General features: G+C 37.5%; 1 protein-coding gene across 1 annotated transcript; it reads left to right on the forward strand.

Moving 5' to 3' along the window:
• The first annotated feature begins 9328 nt into the window (after positions 1-9328).
• Positions 9329-13985, forward strand: LOC107733533 (G-protein coupled receptor 26-like). The gene is made up of 3 exons (XM_016545200.1): positions 9329-10257; positions 12114-12227; positions 13577-13985. The coding sequence occupies exons 1-3, from the start codon at positions 9587-9589 to the stop codon at positions 13839-13841; spliced, it is 1050 nt and encodes a 349-aa protein (XP_016400686.1). The 5' UTR covers positions 9329-9586; the 3' UTR covers positions 13842-13985.
• The last annotated feature ends 1968 nt before the right edge of the window (positions 13986-15953 follow it).

A 15953-nucleotide genomic window follows, 5' to 3' on the forward strand; every position in this document is an offset into this window, starting at 1 on the left:
TTTTGTTTTTATATTTAACAAATACTCTGTAACCCCCCTCAGTTAACAAGCCATATGAGGACCCATGAACCCTTCCCCCCGAAATGCGTAACACCCCAGGAAGCCGAACAGGCTCCTGGTTGCATGGCAACCAACGCTGATATCACTGGGTTTATTGGCCAAAAGAATGCAAAGCAGGGAAAAGCCCTGCATGTCCCAGGGCAAGAGGCAGAGTAGAAATGGACTTTTCTACTAATTAATTCATAGGAAAACCTTTCTTTGAATGAACACACATCATCCCTCAGGTCATTGGGTATATTATTGTCATCATGTATTTGGTCTTTGAAATTGTATACTGTTATGCAGACTTATAATCGAAACACCCTCCTGTCAGCTTACATATATATATATCTCCACCATGTTTAGTATCTATGAATTCGCCTTCTGATGATCGAAACGAGCGTGTATATTATATGTTGGTACATAGGCAATATATTAGTGTCCTGAGAATCTTTAGTAATTTCGATTCAAGTTCCATTTGCAAATTACCATGCCCTCACACAAAGGGTCATAAAAACTCCCCAGTATCTCAAAACTCCCACTTGGGATACCGGCCTTTCTCATTGGACAAGCCCAACGTTCTTAGAATTGACAAGACAGTTGACCCTGAGAGGTCAAGTAAATATCTACAGCGGATCTAAAATATTCATAATTAATTATAACTAGTTATGATTAATTATTCATATTTCCCATGAGCTGATTCGTTACAGTCATATAGGTTGGAGGTTATGAGTAATAATAGCAGAATTTCCTTTTTCTTTGGAAAATGTCCATGAATGATGTGTTAAGCAGTTTGTATAACACCCGACAGGCCTCTCGCACACCGTCCAAGTTCAATTTGCAACCGACACCTCGCATCTGGCTCTTTCCTCCGCATCCTGCCATGCCAATTCACTTTGCTGTCGGTCTTGTTTTACAAAAAGAGGCTTTAATGCAACTCAATTCACAATTTCCTTCTTGCGCCCTACTGTAGAGGATACGACCCCGTCTCCTCGCTTCCTCCCCCTCTGCCACACACAACAGTGTGCACTATTAGAGACGGGAGGAATTCTGATAAGCGTGGCATTAAACTCAATTTCAGATATCCGCAATCCCCAACCCACAAGCACCAACCCCCTGCTCTAACTTCTAATCTTCCTTAACTGCACAATAATACTTTATTTATCTGGAAGGGGTGGGTGGAATTGTCCTTAAGCAAGATGTGGTAGCACTTTACAGTATGCATTTCACACAAGAGCTAATCCTCTGGGAGAGAGAGAGAAATGGTTTGCCTTTTTGGTGAAGGTAAGACTATCCTGACTCAGGAGTAGGAATGCTGAGCTTATCTGCCTGCGGTTTTAATGCGTTTTGAAATGCTATGGCAGATTAGGTAAACAGTGCATTTGATGAATTGGAGAAGAAGTCAATTGGCCATACAGCGTAGCGTTCAATCCTCACACAACACAAAAAGCTCTTTCTTACTCTCTGCTCCTCTACTTTCCAAAGGCTTAGAGATGCCTCCTACCCAAATCTGATTTCCCTCACATTAACCTCCAGAAGGGCAGGTTACACTAAAGCTGGAGACACTTCCGCAGGTGGAGAGTTCAGGGGAGAAACGCTTTTAGTTTGCCACACTGAATCGGCTTCAAACCAGCTTCAATTATGAATGAGTGACGAAAATTTTTTTATCTTGGACAATGCAAGCCATTCAGTAGTGAATATTAGGTGAACTTTAATATTCTGAATACGGCCACACTAACCTGTTAACAAGAAGAAAGAAGAAAACATCAGAGACCTAGCCATGACCCTGAAGCTCAGAGTTGCTGCCATTGATCATTTATCCACAATTATCCACGATTGGTGTACACCTGGGTCATTATATGAAGACCTTCATTATGGGACCTGTTTCGCACAGTATGCATTTTGCATTCAATTGCAACAGTAAAGTTCTAGAAATAAAAATCCAATTCATTTTCTTCAGAATGAGAGTCCAAACAGCTGATAAAAACATCACAATAATCCACAAGTAATTCACATGATTCCAGTCCATCAGTTAATGTCTTGTGAAGCCAAAAGCTGCATGTTTGCAAGAAGAGAAATACACACAGATCAAGTACTGTTTACAAGTGAAAACGTCCAGGGGTTTCCCAAATGCAACTATGGTTGCAAGTTCCTTTGTTAACAATGGAGTTACTGTAAGTGGAACCATAGGTTTCTAAAAAAAAAATTGGGGAAACGCACCACAGAATAGTTTTAAACAACTATGTCTGTGGATTTTGATGCGAGAGGACAACAGGGGATAGACCTGTATTTTGGCCAAAAGTGACGGTTTAAGTTAAAACGCCTTAATGAAGTATTAGTTTATTACAAATACACAACTTTTCACTTCACAAGACACTAACTGAAGGACTGGAGTTGTGTGGATTACTTGTAGATTGTGATGTTTTTTAATCTGCTGTTTGGACAAATCTGATTTTCGAATACTGTTTTGATTCAAAGTTTGTAATGTTGTGATTTACCTCGTAGCTATTCATGTTGGTTCATGGCTTAGAACTCTTTAAGGCAAGGCAAGGCAAGTTTATTTATATAGCACATTTCGTACACAATGGTAATTCAAAGTGATTTACATAAAAGAAAGTAAAATAATAATTTAAAAAATAATCAAGAATAAAACAAGGAATTTAAAATGAATTTAAGACAGTTAAAAATAGAAAATGATTATACATAAATACAGTGCAATCAGTTCGGACATTAGCACAGTGCTCATTCAATAAATGCACAGCTAAACAGATGAGTTTTGAGTCTAGATTTAAATGTGACTAATGTTTTAGCACATCTGATTTCTTCTGGAAGCTGATTCCAACTGTGGGCGGCAAAATAGCTAAAAGCAGATTCCCCTTGTTTTGTGTGAACCCTTGGTATTTCTAACTGACTCGATCCTAATGATCTGAGTGATCTGTTAGGTTTATATTCAGTGAGCATATCTGCAATGTATTTAGGTCCTAGGCCATTGAGTGATTTATAAACGAGTAATATTCAGTGAGCAAAGACTTCCAAACCAGAAGAATCAGGGAGCTGGGCAAGTTGACCTGTTAGAGGAAGTACTTAGTTGGGCTTAGTTAGCTTTCGATACTGTTTTTTGACTATTATATTATTTTGCAGATTTTAAATCAGCAGTGCCTCAGTACGGAGCCATGATTTAACTAAATTAAAATAAGGAAATCAAGTAGTCCACAATTTCACTAAAATTTATAAACTGTGGAAATCAAAGTCTTAATTAATGGCCATATCATCAATTTTTCTTCCACATGTCATGTGTGGGGCTCAAATTAAGTTCTGTGTAATTCCATAAAATATAATAAATACAAACACAGAAAACCCTGTCGAGACATATTGATTTATCCCCTAACTTTTTGTTTTGACTTCCTTAATGGGGATTCCAGTTTTATTTCATGACTTCTCCAAACAACCCCATGATTCACACCCTGGTTTTATTCGATTAATACTTTTATAGAAAGTATTTGCCAGAGTTTACTGCCCTCTCTCTGTCTGTCTCACTCACATACATCTAACAAATAGATAATCCCCCCAAATATCCCCGAGCAGTGTGATCTCTTCTTTCCTCTTCTCCTTTCCATAAACCTCCGTTCCCTCCTTTAACCATCCCATATATGACATTCATCCATCCACAGGACCATGTCTCTCCTTTTCCGTCTCTAATCCTCTTTTTGGACATTACCTGCTAATAAAGACACTAAGAGGGGAGAGAGAGGGGGAAAAATATCATCTTACACCCAGTGGCAGATTCACCGAACAGGCTGTTTCACCCGAGCACAGATAAATAGAGATGGAGATAGACAGAAAGAGACATTTGGCAGGAGAAAAGATTCAAAATATCTATATCATGGAACACGACTCTAAGCAGAGAAGTCTACTCATAAACAACTCAAGTCACAGCTAACAGTAAATTATTATGGCAAGACAAATAGTTTTGGACATACTACTCAAAATCTGGAACAGTTATGACGCTTAAGAGTTGCCAAACTTTCTATCTTGTCTTTTCCTCCTCAATAGTTAAATGACAGATTTCCACTCAAAGCTCCATAGTTCCAACAAGCCCGGTTTTCACAAGGACGATCTCTTTCACATACCTGCCTGATCTGCTTACATTCCTCTGCAACACTTGAAAGGTCATCAGAGGGATCTCATTGTGTTTAGCTAAGAGGCCTTACTTCCCCTTGCAAACTGCTCACACTGTAACAAGAAGTACACTGATTATAATTTAATGCTGGCACAACTAATGCGAACTGACAAATTCTTTAAAACATTTTAAAATCTTTCTTTGCTGGTTCCTGTCTGAATTAAGTAATTTAAGTCCACTCTGAAATGGTGTAGCATAGTCTCGCCCAAAATCTGAAAGGTTGCATGCTTAAAACCCACAAACAACAATTGTATCACCATTGTGCCCTTGAGCAAGACATTTATGCTCAGGTACGTCCAGGACTGTAATGAATGTACTTAAATTTCTCAAAATTCAACTAATTAGCCAAATAACTATTAAATAGCAGCATAATTATTTGACAGTTTAGTAATGAGTACTAATTAGTAGTTGCCCGGCATAAACCCTTAAAGGCCAAATTTAAAGCAGTAGAACACAAAAACGCGAATTGGCCCCATTTTATTTATTTAATTATTTATTTATTTTTTTTATTATAATTTTTTTTTTTTTATTATTGTTTTTTTAATGAAAGTAATGAAAAGTATGAAAAGTATCTTGATAGATGTTTCAGGTGTTTTTTTTGTGTGTGTGTGTGTTTTTTTTTTAAGGCTTGAAGATTTTGGCTCCCATTGACTTTCATAACATAGACAAAAATAGACATTCTTCAAAACATCTTCTGTTTGGTTTTTTGTTGTTGTTTTTTTACGCAGAAGAAAACTAATTCAGAATTTTAATCTTTGGGTGAACTAGTGCTTTAAACTCAGTCTCGCTAAACATGACAGATTAACCCTGACTGTGAACTCTGAGGACAGACCAAACAGCACTTATACTCTGCCCCCTGGGCCTGTGCCCGTACAACGCACATGGGCATTATAGGATGCTGATGATGTTTATTAGGTCTGTTGAGAAGTGATGACAGACTTGTGGGACCAGAATGTTTTCAGTGAAGACCAAGCACTCCCTCTAGAGGTGAAAACAAGGAGTTCACATTTAAACATCTGGAAAAACAAGCAATGATCAAACAAAATTAACAGTACACACTTTTTTAAAACAAAGGTTCTTCATTGGCATCGGTTTTTATGGAAAACCTTTAACATCCAATGAGCCTTTCAACTCCACAAAAGGTTATTTATAGTGAAACAGGTTTTTTGCATTATTCTAATGTTCTCCACACTAGGAAAAAAGGTTCGAACTGGTCACTGAAATGTTCTTTGGAGAACCCAAACTGGTTCTTCTATGAAAGCTCCCCTTTTGAAACCTTTATTTTTAAGAGTGTAGAGAACACCACTGTGCAAACTGGACAGTGGGAAGAATCTGGGGGAAATCCAGGTAAATATGTTCATTTGAAGAGGGCCCATTTGCCTAGGGCCCTTAAATTGGTAACTCTTTTCCTGCTTTTAAGTGCAAGAGTGCTTCCTCTAATCGCATAATGACTAGAGTCAAAATAATTTTTTTTCAAATGAGGACTAGGCTTTGATTAGTCAGGGCTCCACCACCAAAAATAAATTAGCTGTCAAAGTAAAGATGAAATGCCTCAGAGACAATCACAGAATATGCAGTGCATACATAATAAACAACAGTCCTCATACAAATAGAAACTGACAATAAATGAATCAAAATAATTCTGAGTAAAATTAATTAAATGCATTCTGGTCAAATGTAAATCCAGAGCAAGCAACTGTACTGATTGCAAAATTGCAGACAAGCATTTAACCAGTTAAACCACCAGATGGAGCCACAGCTACAGAGGTGAACCTGACATAAAAAGACCCCTTTAAAACTGGCAAAATACTGTACAGTGGGTACTGAAAGTATTCAGACCCCCTTAAATTTTTCACTCTTTGTTATATTGCAGCCATTTGCTAAAATCATTTAAGTAAATTTTTTTTCCTCATTAATGTACACACAGCACCCCATATTGACAGAAAAACACAGAATTGTTGACATTTTTGCAGATTTATTAAAAAAGAAAAACTGAAATATCAAATGGTCCTAAGTATTCAGACCCTTTGCTCAAATCTGGCTAATCATATTAGAGATCTTCACCTACACTCTCACTGCGTAGGTCAATGTATTGCATTATTTGCAGCAATTTTCTCTCTCTCTCTCTCTGAAAACCTGGCAGACCGGAATATAATACATCCTAAATCAACTGAAACAGAAAGCCATTTTTAACTTTTGAAATACAGCCTTTGACTTAAGCATATGACATGAACTGGGTTGTGCATACAAGCCTTTCATCTCATGCAACAAGCAACACAATAATGAATCTGGCAGAATCAGAATCACTGGGCCCAGAATGCAATGCATCTAGTCCACAGGGCAGCATTTCATGGTATTTACCATGCAGATCATGTGTACATCACTCACATTCCAATGGTTTGGGGAGATTACAATACACACAGATCTCAGGCTGTATAATCCAGGCTATAGAAACAATAGCATCATCTAATTACACATAATTACCTTCGGTATAATCCCCTGGAGCACAAAATGTACATTTTGTACATCCAAATGTACATCCAAATGAATGATTTTGACATCCTCCTTGCCCTGGGCTCGGTCAACCTGTGCTTTTCAGCTTTTAAATGCATGCTTAGATGGATGCACTGTCATGTTGGAGAAAAATATGTATGTAAATTAATATTATAGATCAACAGGCGCTTCTCTGTGCTCAACGAAGGCACCCAGTGAAATGGAAATTATGAGGGTTTTATGCCCTCGCAAAGCTACAGCTATTGTGCCATGTAGAAACATGAATCCAGTGGACCAAAGGTAGATGATGTCCTGTGGCAAGAATGATACCAGAAACCCAACATCAACATACGACAACCAGCAATGTTTTCCAAAGCACTTAAGCTCAAAAGGGTTTATTGATATTAGAGGCTTTTAACTGTAGAATAATATAATATAATATAATATAATATAATATAATATTTTTTAATAATATAGTAAGTATTACAATAATAAATGTGACAAAATAATTGGCGAGTTTTGGCAAGATCCCAAAATGATTTAGCCTTCACTTAGTGTCTGATTGTTCCTGACTACATCTAATATTTTAAAACACAAATTAGCTCTAAAAAAAAGAGGGAAATTTATTGAATTATGCAGAAAAAGCGATGGAGATAAAAGCCTATGTTTCACATCAAGACAAGCTGTCCGTATCGCCCCCTCAAGAAGAATAACGAGATCTGTGCAGTTGCTCCACTGATTTGGTCAGAATCGTTCATGCTGTCACAAAGGATCATGGGATGGACCACCACACACCCACTGCCCAGACAGCGTGGGCGTTTCCGTGGTAACAGAGGACAGCGGCAATCTTTACGTGGCCTCAGTGAGCCACTAATGAGTATGAGAGCATGTGAGTGTGTGTGTGTGTGTGTGTGTGTGTGTGTGTGTGTGTGCATGCACTGGTTTATCTCTTCATGCTACAAAAAGGGGTTTATGTTTTAAGAGAGACATTGCAGTGAAATAGAAATGCATCCAACATACGAATCTGGGCTGGTGTGTGGGTGTGTGTAAACCGATCTTCTGGTTCAGTAAAAGTAAATGTCAGGGTTGCTTTCTAATTAGAGGAGCCAAAACGAAAGTAATTCCCCAGCAAAATATCTGGTATAAGACAAAAACTGTCATTCAAAATGTCATTCTCATTCCAGTCAAAATAGTGCTATGAATACTGTTAAATGAAGTAGTGCCCTACATGTCAACATGCAAACATACACACGTGCACTCGCACAAACACGTGCACATGTACAAATTCACATACAGATTCATATACACAAAGTGACAGGAAATTCATCTGACATCCCCCAGCAAAGCAAACAAGAGCCAAATGCATCAAGCCTGGCTCTTCCCTCTAACTCTCTCTCTATTTTTGTATTCAAATATAGAGCCAAGTCCCAGAATCGACTGTTTGTATTAGCAATACTGGATTCGTTATTATTGAGAGATCACAGATTTAAAGACACGTTAAAAAGTACAGGGTCTGTTTTGAACTATATATATAACCCATTAAATAACCTTCAAATATACTAAATGTGTGTGTTTGTGAAAACTTCACATGAACTACTGCACACACACATTTTTAAAGTTCTACTTTAATAGAATCCAACAATAATGTGATTATCTGTTCAGTTACATAGATGTTTTTTTTTTTGAATGTATACTGGAAATGATTTGGCTTGAACAATAATAGCATATTTCTCCCCTAGATAGCTTAAATCAATATTTTACCAAAGGTTTGATTAAAAGTGCTAGACTTCGAATCCCTCCTTCACTCTCTATTTTTCTTTGTGTCTGCCTCTAGCTATTCCAATTGCTGCTGAAAAGAGCTGCTCAGATTATGTTTCACCCTATCTAGGAATTCTTTGATATTAATCAAACGTTTGATTGTCAGAGATTGAAATGAAAAATGAAATTTTCATAATTTCCATGGCGTCTCTCAGCATGTTAAATGGTGAGGACAAAATGTATTTGGCCAAACTCAGGCAGTAAACTAGCATGTGTCTGATATGAATATCTTAAAAAGAGCACATGTCAAAGTTTACCACAAGAAATTCATGCCCATTTAAAATCTCCATGTTTCTATTGGGAATTTGTACTCTACATTAATTTGCACAGTTTAATAATAAGCAGTAGATTTCTAAACTTCTTTCATTCGCAGCAATTAAATATGGATTATATGAACGTTTGAGACTTATAGTCCTACAAATCACCAAGTTACAAACGTCGAAATTAAATGCGTTACAAATCGCGTTTCTAAATGCATAAAAGTGACTGCAGCTCTTCAAGATCTTGTAGGACTGAAGCTGTGTGCGCGAGCGAATCATAAAATTGTACCACGAGACCCAGGGCTTTTGCCTCCTCGTGACGTGAAAGAGTTCCCTTCGACAAATATAAACACGGTCTAAATTTAGTCCTCTCACAAAATTAATTCACTGACGATTCCTTTGACGCTAGTCACGTGTGCGCATTTCGTGAGTGTGTGTGGGTGGTGGGGGGTGACATTTTGACATATAAAGCTGTTTCAAGGGCGAATTCTGCATTAGAAGCGCGCGCAAACCCGAGCTGCGCAATTGCGCGAGGCATTCCTTTAGGGTTGCGAGGAAGAGCGGATTAATCGTCTACTCTTGAGATTTCGCGTTCCAACAGTTCGGATGGATTTTCCCAACACTTCGCTGACTAAACGGAGGTCGGAGTCATGGAGACCCGTGTATCGAGCGCCCGTGTACAAGTGGATATCGCGTTGGGGGGATCTACAAGTTGTATTGATGCGATTTAGTTCCCCGTCATGAACTGTCCTGGAGTTGCGGTTCAAAGTTGAGGGCTTTAAGAGCGGGGAACATCATGCACACAGCGGAGCTCGCGCTCTCTCTCCTACTCGTCGTGATCATCGTTGTGTCGCTGCTGTCCAACGTGCTGGTGCTGATCTGCTTCTTGTACAATGCAGAAATTCGCAAGCAGGTTCCTGGGTTATTTATACTCAACCTGACGTTCTGCAACCTGCTTCTGTCCGCCTCCAGCATGCCGTTGACTCTTTTCGGGGTGCTGAGTAATGCGCATCCCGGAGGACACATTTTCTGTCAGGTGGTGGGGTTTCTGGACACTTTCCTGACCACTAACTCCATGCTGAGTATGGCTGCGCTCAGTATCGACCGGTGGGTTGCAGTGGTGTTCCCTCTGAGTTACCATTCCAGGATCCGTCACCGGGACGCTGTAATCGCGCTGGCTTACACGTGGGTGCACTCGTTGTCCTTCTCTGTGGTTGCCGCGTGCCTCTCCTGGGTGGGTTACCATCAGCTGTACGCTTCGTGCACGCTCTGTAACGGCAGGGCGGTCAATGCCAAGACGCAGTTCGCGATTTACACCGTGGTGCAGCACTCGCTCACGTTCCTGTTGGTGTCGGTGGTGCTCTGCGTCACGTATCTGAAAGTGCTCAAAGTCGCGCGCTTTCACTGCAAGCGCATAGACGTGATAACCATGCAAACGCTCGTACTGCTGGTGGACATTCACCCGAGGTAAGACTGAATGAGAACATGCAGATTTTTACGTTTAGAAAGAAAAAAAAAGAAAAAGAAAATTGGCAGCGGTGGTTTCCGGAACTTTATCGTAGAAATACACGATAATACAAGGATATTGGCGACGGCCCGTTTTAGGCTATATTAACTGTCAAGTTACTAAATTGAATTAGCTAACATGAAAAAGCGCTGGTAACAACACATATGTATAGGCCATATGCTGATTAAAAGTTCATCAAAATTATCAAATGCAACAACATTATTCAGTAATAATTCAAATGTTACCAAACATCATCATGTTAACAAACATTATAAACTTTAAAAAATCACATAAAATGCAACAAACCCTAAACAAATGTACATAACCAATAACACCAATAATGTTTGCACAGTCAACTCTGGGAATTCCCCTTGCTTTTCCCCATGCTTTTTACTAATATATATATTATATATATATAAAGTACTATTTTTTTTTTTCAAATTATGCTTTTGATTTTAAGTGTCCGCACCAATAAAAATTATATCACATATTCAGCGCTCAAACGTTAAATAGAGGCCAGAGAAACTCTTCAGAGCTGCTGGGTTTCAGCACCACAGTTTTGGTCCACAGCCCCTACAATAGATCTGACAGGCATTTTAACCTACTGAATTCTAAATAATTGTTCTTAACGGAGTGAACATGCATTTTATTCCTTGGATATATCACAGAAACAAACTACATATTTGAAATTAATTAACTAACTCATGAATTTAAAATATTCATTGTCAAAATTGTAACTGGTGGAAAACTACAGAGCTGAAAAAATGTCAAAAAATGCATAAACTGAGATTTTGAGATTTTGAGACTGGACTGATCATTGACAAAGGCATTATATTTCAATAGATCAAACAGGAATTAAACCGCTCAAGTCATGCGACTTTTCACAGTAGCCATGTAAAATGTCAACATGAAATCAAGACGGTCTAAAAAATACATCAACAACTCTAACTGGACCCCTTGGACTAATTACTATCAAAAATGTAACTGGTGCAATTACACAAAACATAAATAGAACTGTGATCAACAATTTCTACTTTAAAATAAATCAGTGATCAACATTAAATAATATAATGTGGCACATTTGTATTCTGCTACCAAATAATATGGCTGAAAAAAAGTTAGTGGTTGAGCACACCTCTCTCACGTGCCAACAGATATCAAGAGACATTTGTGCTCATCAGAGAGTGAACATCATCAGCTCATTGCCCAGAGCTCTGGATGACTTTCAATGGCTACATGTCGACCACAATAACTTATTAACCAACAATGACAAATCACAATAGCCCTACACACCACATGTAATGAGCACATCTGGTGTTCAGGAGGGGATGTATCACAGCCCTCCACACATGCAAAGAGAAAGGAAAATGACTGCCAGCTGTTGGCTCTTTTGCTATCCATGTAAATAAATAAATAAAAAGCTACAGCTTTTTATAGACTGATAGCAATCAACCAATCACAACGTACTTCTGTTTAACACAAGTGACCATATGAACAAGTGTTAAATAATCCACTGCAGGTGACAAAGTTAATCTGACATTTCAATGATTCACTGAAACAGCTTGGGCAAACATCCTCACTCTATGGGAACACCTGCTAAGTCTCTTGAATATTTTGTGAGAATATGTAAAAGGTTCCTAATATTGTCGGTGGTGAAATATGTATGTTCATCTGGTGCATAGATACAGTTTTAGATAACATCTGTTTGAAGCTGGATAAAAGGCAGTCCAGTGTGGTTGTCTCACATGCATAATAACATAATACACAATTCAAGTGAGAGAAGTCATCTAAATGGATCATCTAAATTTTTGCCCAGTGTTCGTCAGCGCTGTCTGGAGGAGCAGAAAAGGAGAAGACAGAGAGCCACCCGCAAAATTAGTACCTTCATTGGAACCTTCGTCATCTGTTTCACCCCGTATGTCATTACCAGGTGAGCCAGCAGCTTTACTCCCCTGGGCTCAGCATCTGTGCAGTCATGCTGTGATTATAGTTTTAATTTGTTGGCCAGGTTGAGATCCCTGGATGTTATTAGCTGCATGCTTGATATAATACTAATAAACTGGAGGACACTGCGTATTGTTTAAGGGTATTGCGTATTGTTATTTCATATTTTAACATACTCCATTTTGTTAGTGATCATTAGCCAATAGTTTTTTTAATTAATACCTTTATATGGTACTAATTCTTTTAGCTATAAGGTACAATGTGTGTTTAAAGCCAAACTGAAAAATGTCAGTAATGTAGATAAAATGAAAAGCAATCAAATAAAAATAGTAATAATTTAAATATGATGCATCAAAATATGCATTACAAATAATAAGTAATATTACTTATAAATTGCAGCCCATTATTGATTACAAAGTACCTGACAAAAATCGTAGTCTATAACGTAAATCTATTAGATTACACAGTTTTAGGTAATATAATGTGACTACATTTTGATTACTTTTAAATTATTTTGACCTAACTCTTTTATCACATACATTTGAATAATATTATTGTGTACCAAAAGAAAATATATTATATTCTTTATTATCAACAACACGAAGTGCATTAAATGTCAGGGTTTCCCAAACTGAGGTTTGTGAAGGAACTGCAGGGTTTGATGAAAAGCTAATTAACGAAATCATAAAAATGTGAACTAAAAATGTCAAAATAAAAAATAAAAGCACTAAAAATGAAAATATTTTTTTTGTTTACCTGCATATCAGTGTTATTTTTAACTGACATCAGGGAACTGTAACGTGCAAATTTGTTGTTAATTTGAAATATTATAAACCTAATAAAATCTCAGGGGAACAATTTTTTTGTTTAAAATACTGTGTGAATTATATGTAATCATGTAATACATTAAAGAGTAACTGTAATCGAATAAGTCATGTAATGTGAAGCCTGTAGTTCCCATACTAATGTCTCTGGCCCACCTGACTTATAATCCAAAATGAAGAAGGGCTTCCTGACTAGGTATGTTACATAACCTGTGTAAGCTCAGAGAAGATGGAAGGATGAACTTGTCTTGTGTATCCCTGACTCTTACTGCAGCTTTTCCTCCTCAAAGCCCCTGTCAAACGCAATTTGTTATGAGCAATTGTTAGTGTCCCATTCAGGTCACAGATTATCCCTCACATAACCAAACTGAAAACAGAAATTGCTCTGCATTTACTGCCTCTGCAATACAAACGTATAACCTTCCATATGCAAATAAGATCCTGAAAATGTGTTAACTGCAGAGAACGGACTTTGCAGCTTGTCTTGCTCATGTGGGTGTCATGTGTTTAGGATTGTGGAGCTATTTGTGACGGAGCCATTTAATCAAAATTGGGGCGTGCTGTGTAAGAGTCTGGCGTACAGCAAAGCTGCATGCGACCCCTTCGTCTACTCTCTTCTGCGACACCAGTACAGGAAGACCTGCAGTGACATCATCAATCGACTCTTGAAACGCAGTTCCCCGAATGGCTCCGGGCATCATCAGGAAAATGGAAAGATTGTGAGGGCCAAGGAAATCATAAAAGATGGGGAAGTCGAAGCCAGACCTACACACTGAGGACTCCTGTTGCTATAGAGATGAACGATCACAAAGGTAGAGCTTCGACTCTGGAGGGAGAGAGAACAATGAAGGCAGAGGAAACAGCGGGATTCCAGGCTCTGCATTTCTCAACTCAAAAAGAATTCAAGATGTAACTGTAGCAAGAGATTTTAGTAGCAAAAGAGATTCTTTTTTTATAAAAAAATATTAATTCTCTTCCTTCTTTTGTTTCTTTCTTTCTTTCTACCTTTCTCTAATCAATTCTGAAATCAAACTTCTGTAAAGCTGCAAGCCACGAAAGCTGCTAGTTAGTCAACATTCAAAGAGAATCCGTAGGGCCTATTACATATCGTGGTCTGATTTGTCTCTTATGTTATAGTGATAAAGTGCTGTTTAGACTTATGAATAGGTGACTGCTTTGACTTACTGTATCACATGGTGAAATGTGAGAAAACAAGATCGCATTGTGAGTTTTTCAACACAGAATAAGAAACAATATTTTCTAGATGATGTTTTAGTGGAAATCAGTGGCATGTGGTTTTGATTTTTTTGTAGCATGTATTGTATCTTCAGGGTTTAGATATGAAGCCCCCAGCAATGGGCAGACCTGTTCTTTCGGTGCCTTTATTGATTTTATTTATTTATTTAAAACGAAACCTGCATAGACTGAATTTTAAAGTAAGTTCATGAAATGAACAAGCTCATTTCAGCAGAGAATTGTAGAGAAACATGTTGTGTAAACCAAAGGGTACAAACAAACGAGATAAAATGAGTATTTATTTAGAGAGAAACAACACAAGTAAAAAAAAAAAAATGTTGGATTAAATTCTGACAGCATAAACAGTCTCTTTTTCTTACTTGCCTCTGGAAATGATGTGTGAAAATATTGTGCAAGTGCCTGAAGTGCTGTCATATGGGTTTACTTAATTAATGTTCTCTGTGTGGGAACACTGGCCACAAGATACAGAAAGAAAAAAAATACTTGGAAAGAGCAAAATGGAAAAAAGTGACAGTTTTTCTTTCCCTAATCATTCTGTTTAGTTTTACAATGCCGTTCTTTGTCTATGTACTGTATATATGCATATACATTTTTGTATTTTTAAAGAGTAAAAATAATTTCTACAGGGTAATTTATATCTGAATGTCACTCTATAGTAAATATGTATTGTTTTATTTTTTGTAGTGTGTATGTACGAATTTGTGTGAATATGTGACGTTTGGAAGTGAGAACATTATTACACTTTGAGGTTGTTCATGTATAAAACTACGTTTAAATGTTTTTCTTTCGTGCAAATGTAAAGCCTTAGGAAGAAACATGTCTATTTTTGTTAAACAGAAAATAATGTAGTTTTAAATTTTGCTACATCTTTGTGACTTTGATGACAATAAACAGTGGGTTTGAAAAGAGCACAGAGGTTTTTGTTATTTGTTTGACAGATTCTTGCAGAGTACAAAGCACAAAAGAAATGGACCCACTTTATATTAAGTGGCCTTAACAACTATGTACTTACATTTAAATTAATAATTTGGTACAATGCACTTATTGTGTACATACATGTTTTTACATTGTACTTATATTTTTAAAATACCTGCATGTAATTACATCTGTAATTAATTTCTGTAATTACATTTATAATTACACAGTTGACCCATTGCTTACACCTTAACCCACCCTTAAACCTACTCATACCAACAAAACTGTCCCTAACCTTACCCGCATCCCACCTCAATAGCAGCAAAAGTGTTTTGCAATACAATATGAACACAATAAGTACATAGTACTTAATTTTTGATGTAAGTACATAGTAGTTAAGGCCACTTAATATAAAGTGGGGCCAGAGAAGTCCAATTTATGCTCTGCATATCTGGTGTATTTGATCTTTGACAGAGTCCCTGCCTTCTAAGTTTCCTTTTTTCTGAGAAAAGGAAGAAAAATGCATGGAAAGTTCAATTCCAAAGCAGAAGAAAGAAAGAGAGAGAACGATAGGAATGTGGGGGAGACAATTACTTTTTGAAATGCTTTAAAACAGATTTCATCCCTCCTCTGTTCAACTGAAACGAAGACAGCTTTGCACTTTGCACTCATGCTCTGGCTCAGAAAGCACACAATAGAGAGAGAAAGAGTCAAGA

Source organism: Sinocyclocheilus rhinocerous, unplaced genomic scaffold (genome assembly GCF_001515625.1).
Source record: "Sinocyclocheilus rhinocerous isolate Xijiao unplaced genomic scaffold, SAMN03320098_v1.1 scaffold2715, whole genome shotgun sequence".
In the NCBI taxonomy this organism is placed as follows: Eukaryota; Metazoa; Chordata; class Actinopteri; order Cypriniformes; family Cyprinidae; genus Sinocyclocheilus; species Sinocyclocheilus rhinocerous.

Excerpts from the sequence above, each read along its gene's own strand:
- LOC107733533 (XM_016545200.1), top strand. The coding sequence starts at position 9,587 with ATGCACACAGCGGAGCTCGCGCTCTCTCTCCTACTCGTCGTGATCATC. Across the intron at positions 10,258-12,113 it reads CTGGTGGACATTCACCCGAG|TGTTCGTCAGCGCTGTCTGG; the intron begins GTAAGACTGAAT and ends ATTTTTGCCCAG. Across the intron at positions 12,228-13,576 it reads ACCCCGTATGTCATTACCAG|GATTGTGGAGCTATTTGTGA; the intron begins GTGAGCCAGCAG and ends TCATGTGTTTAG.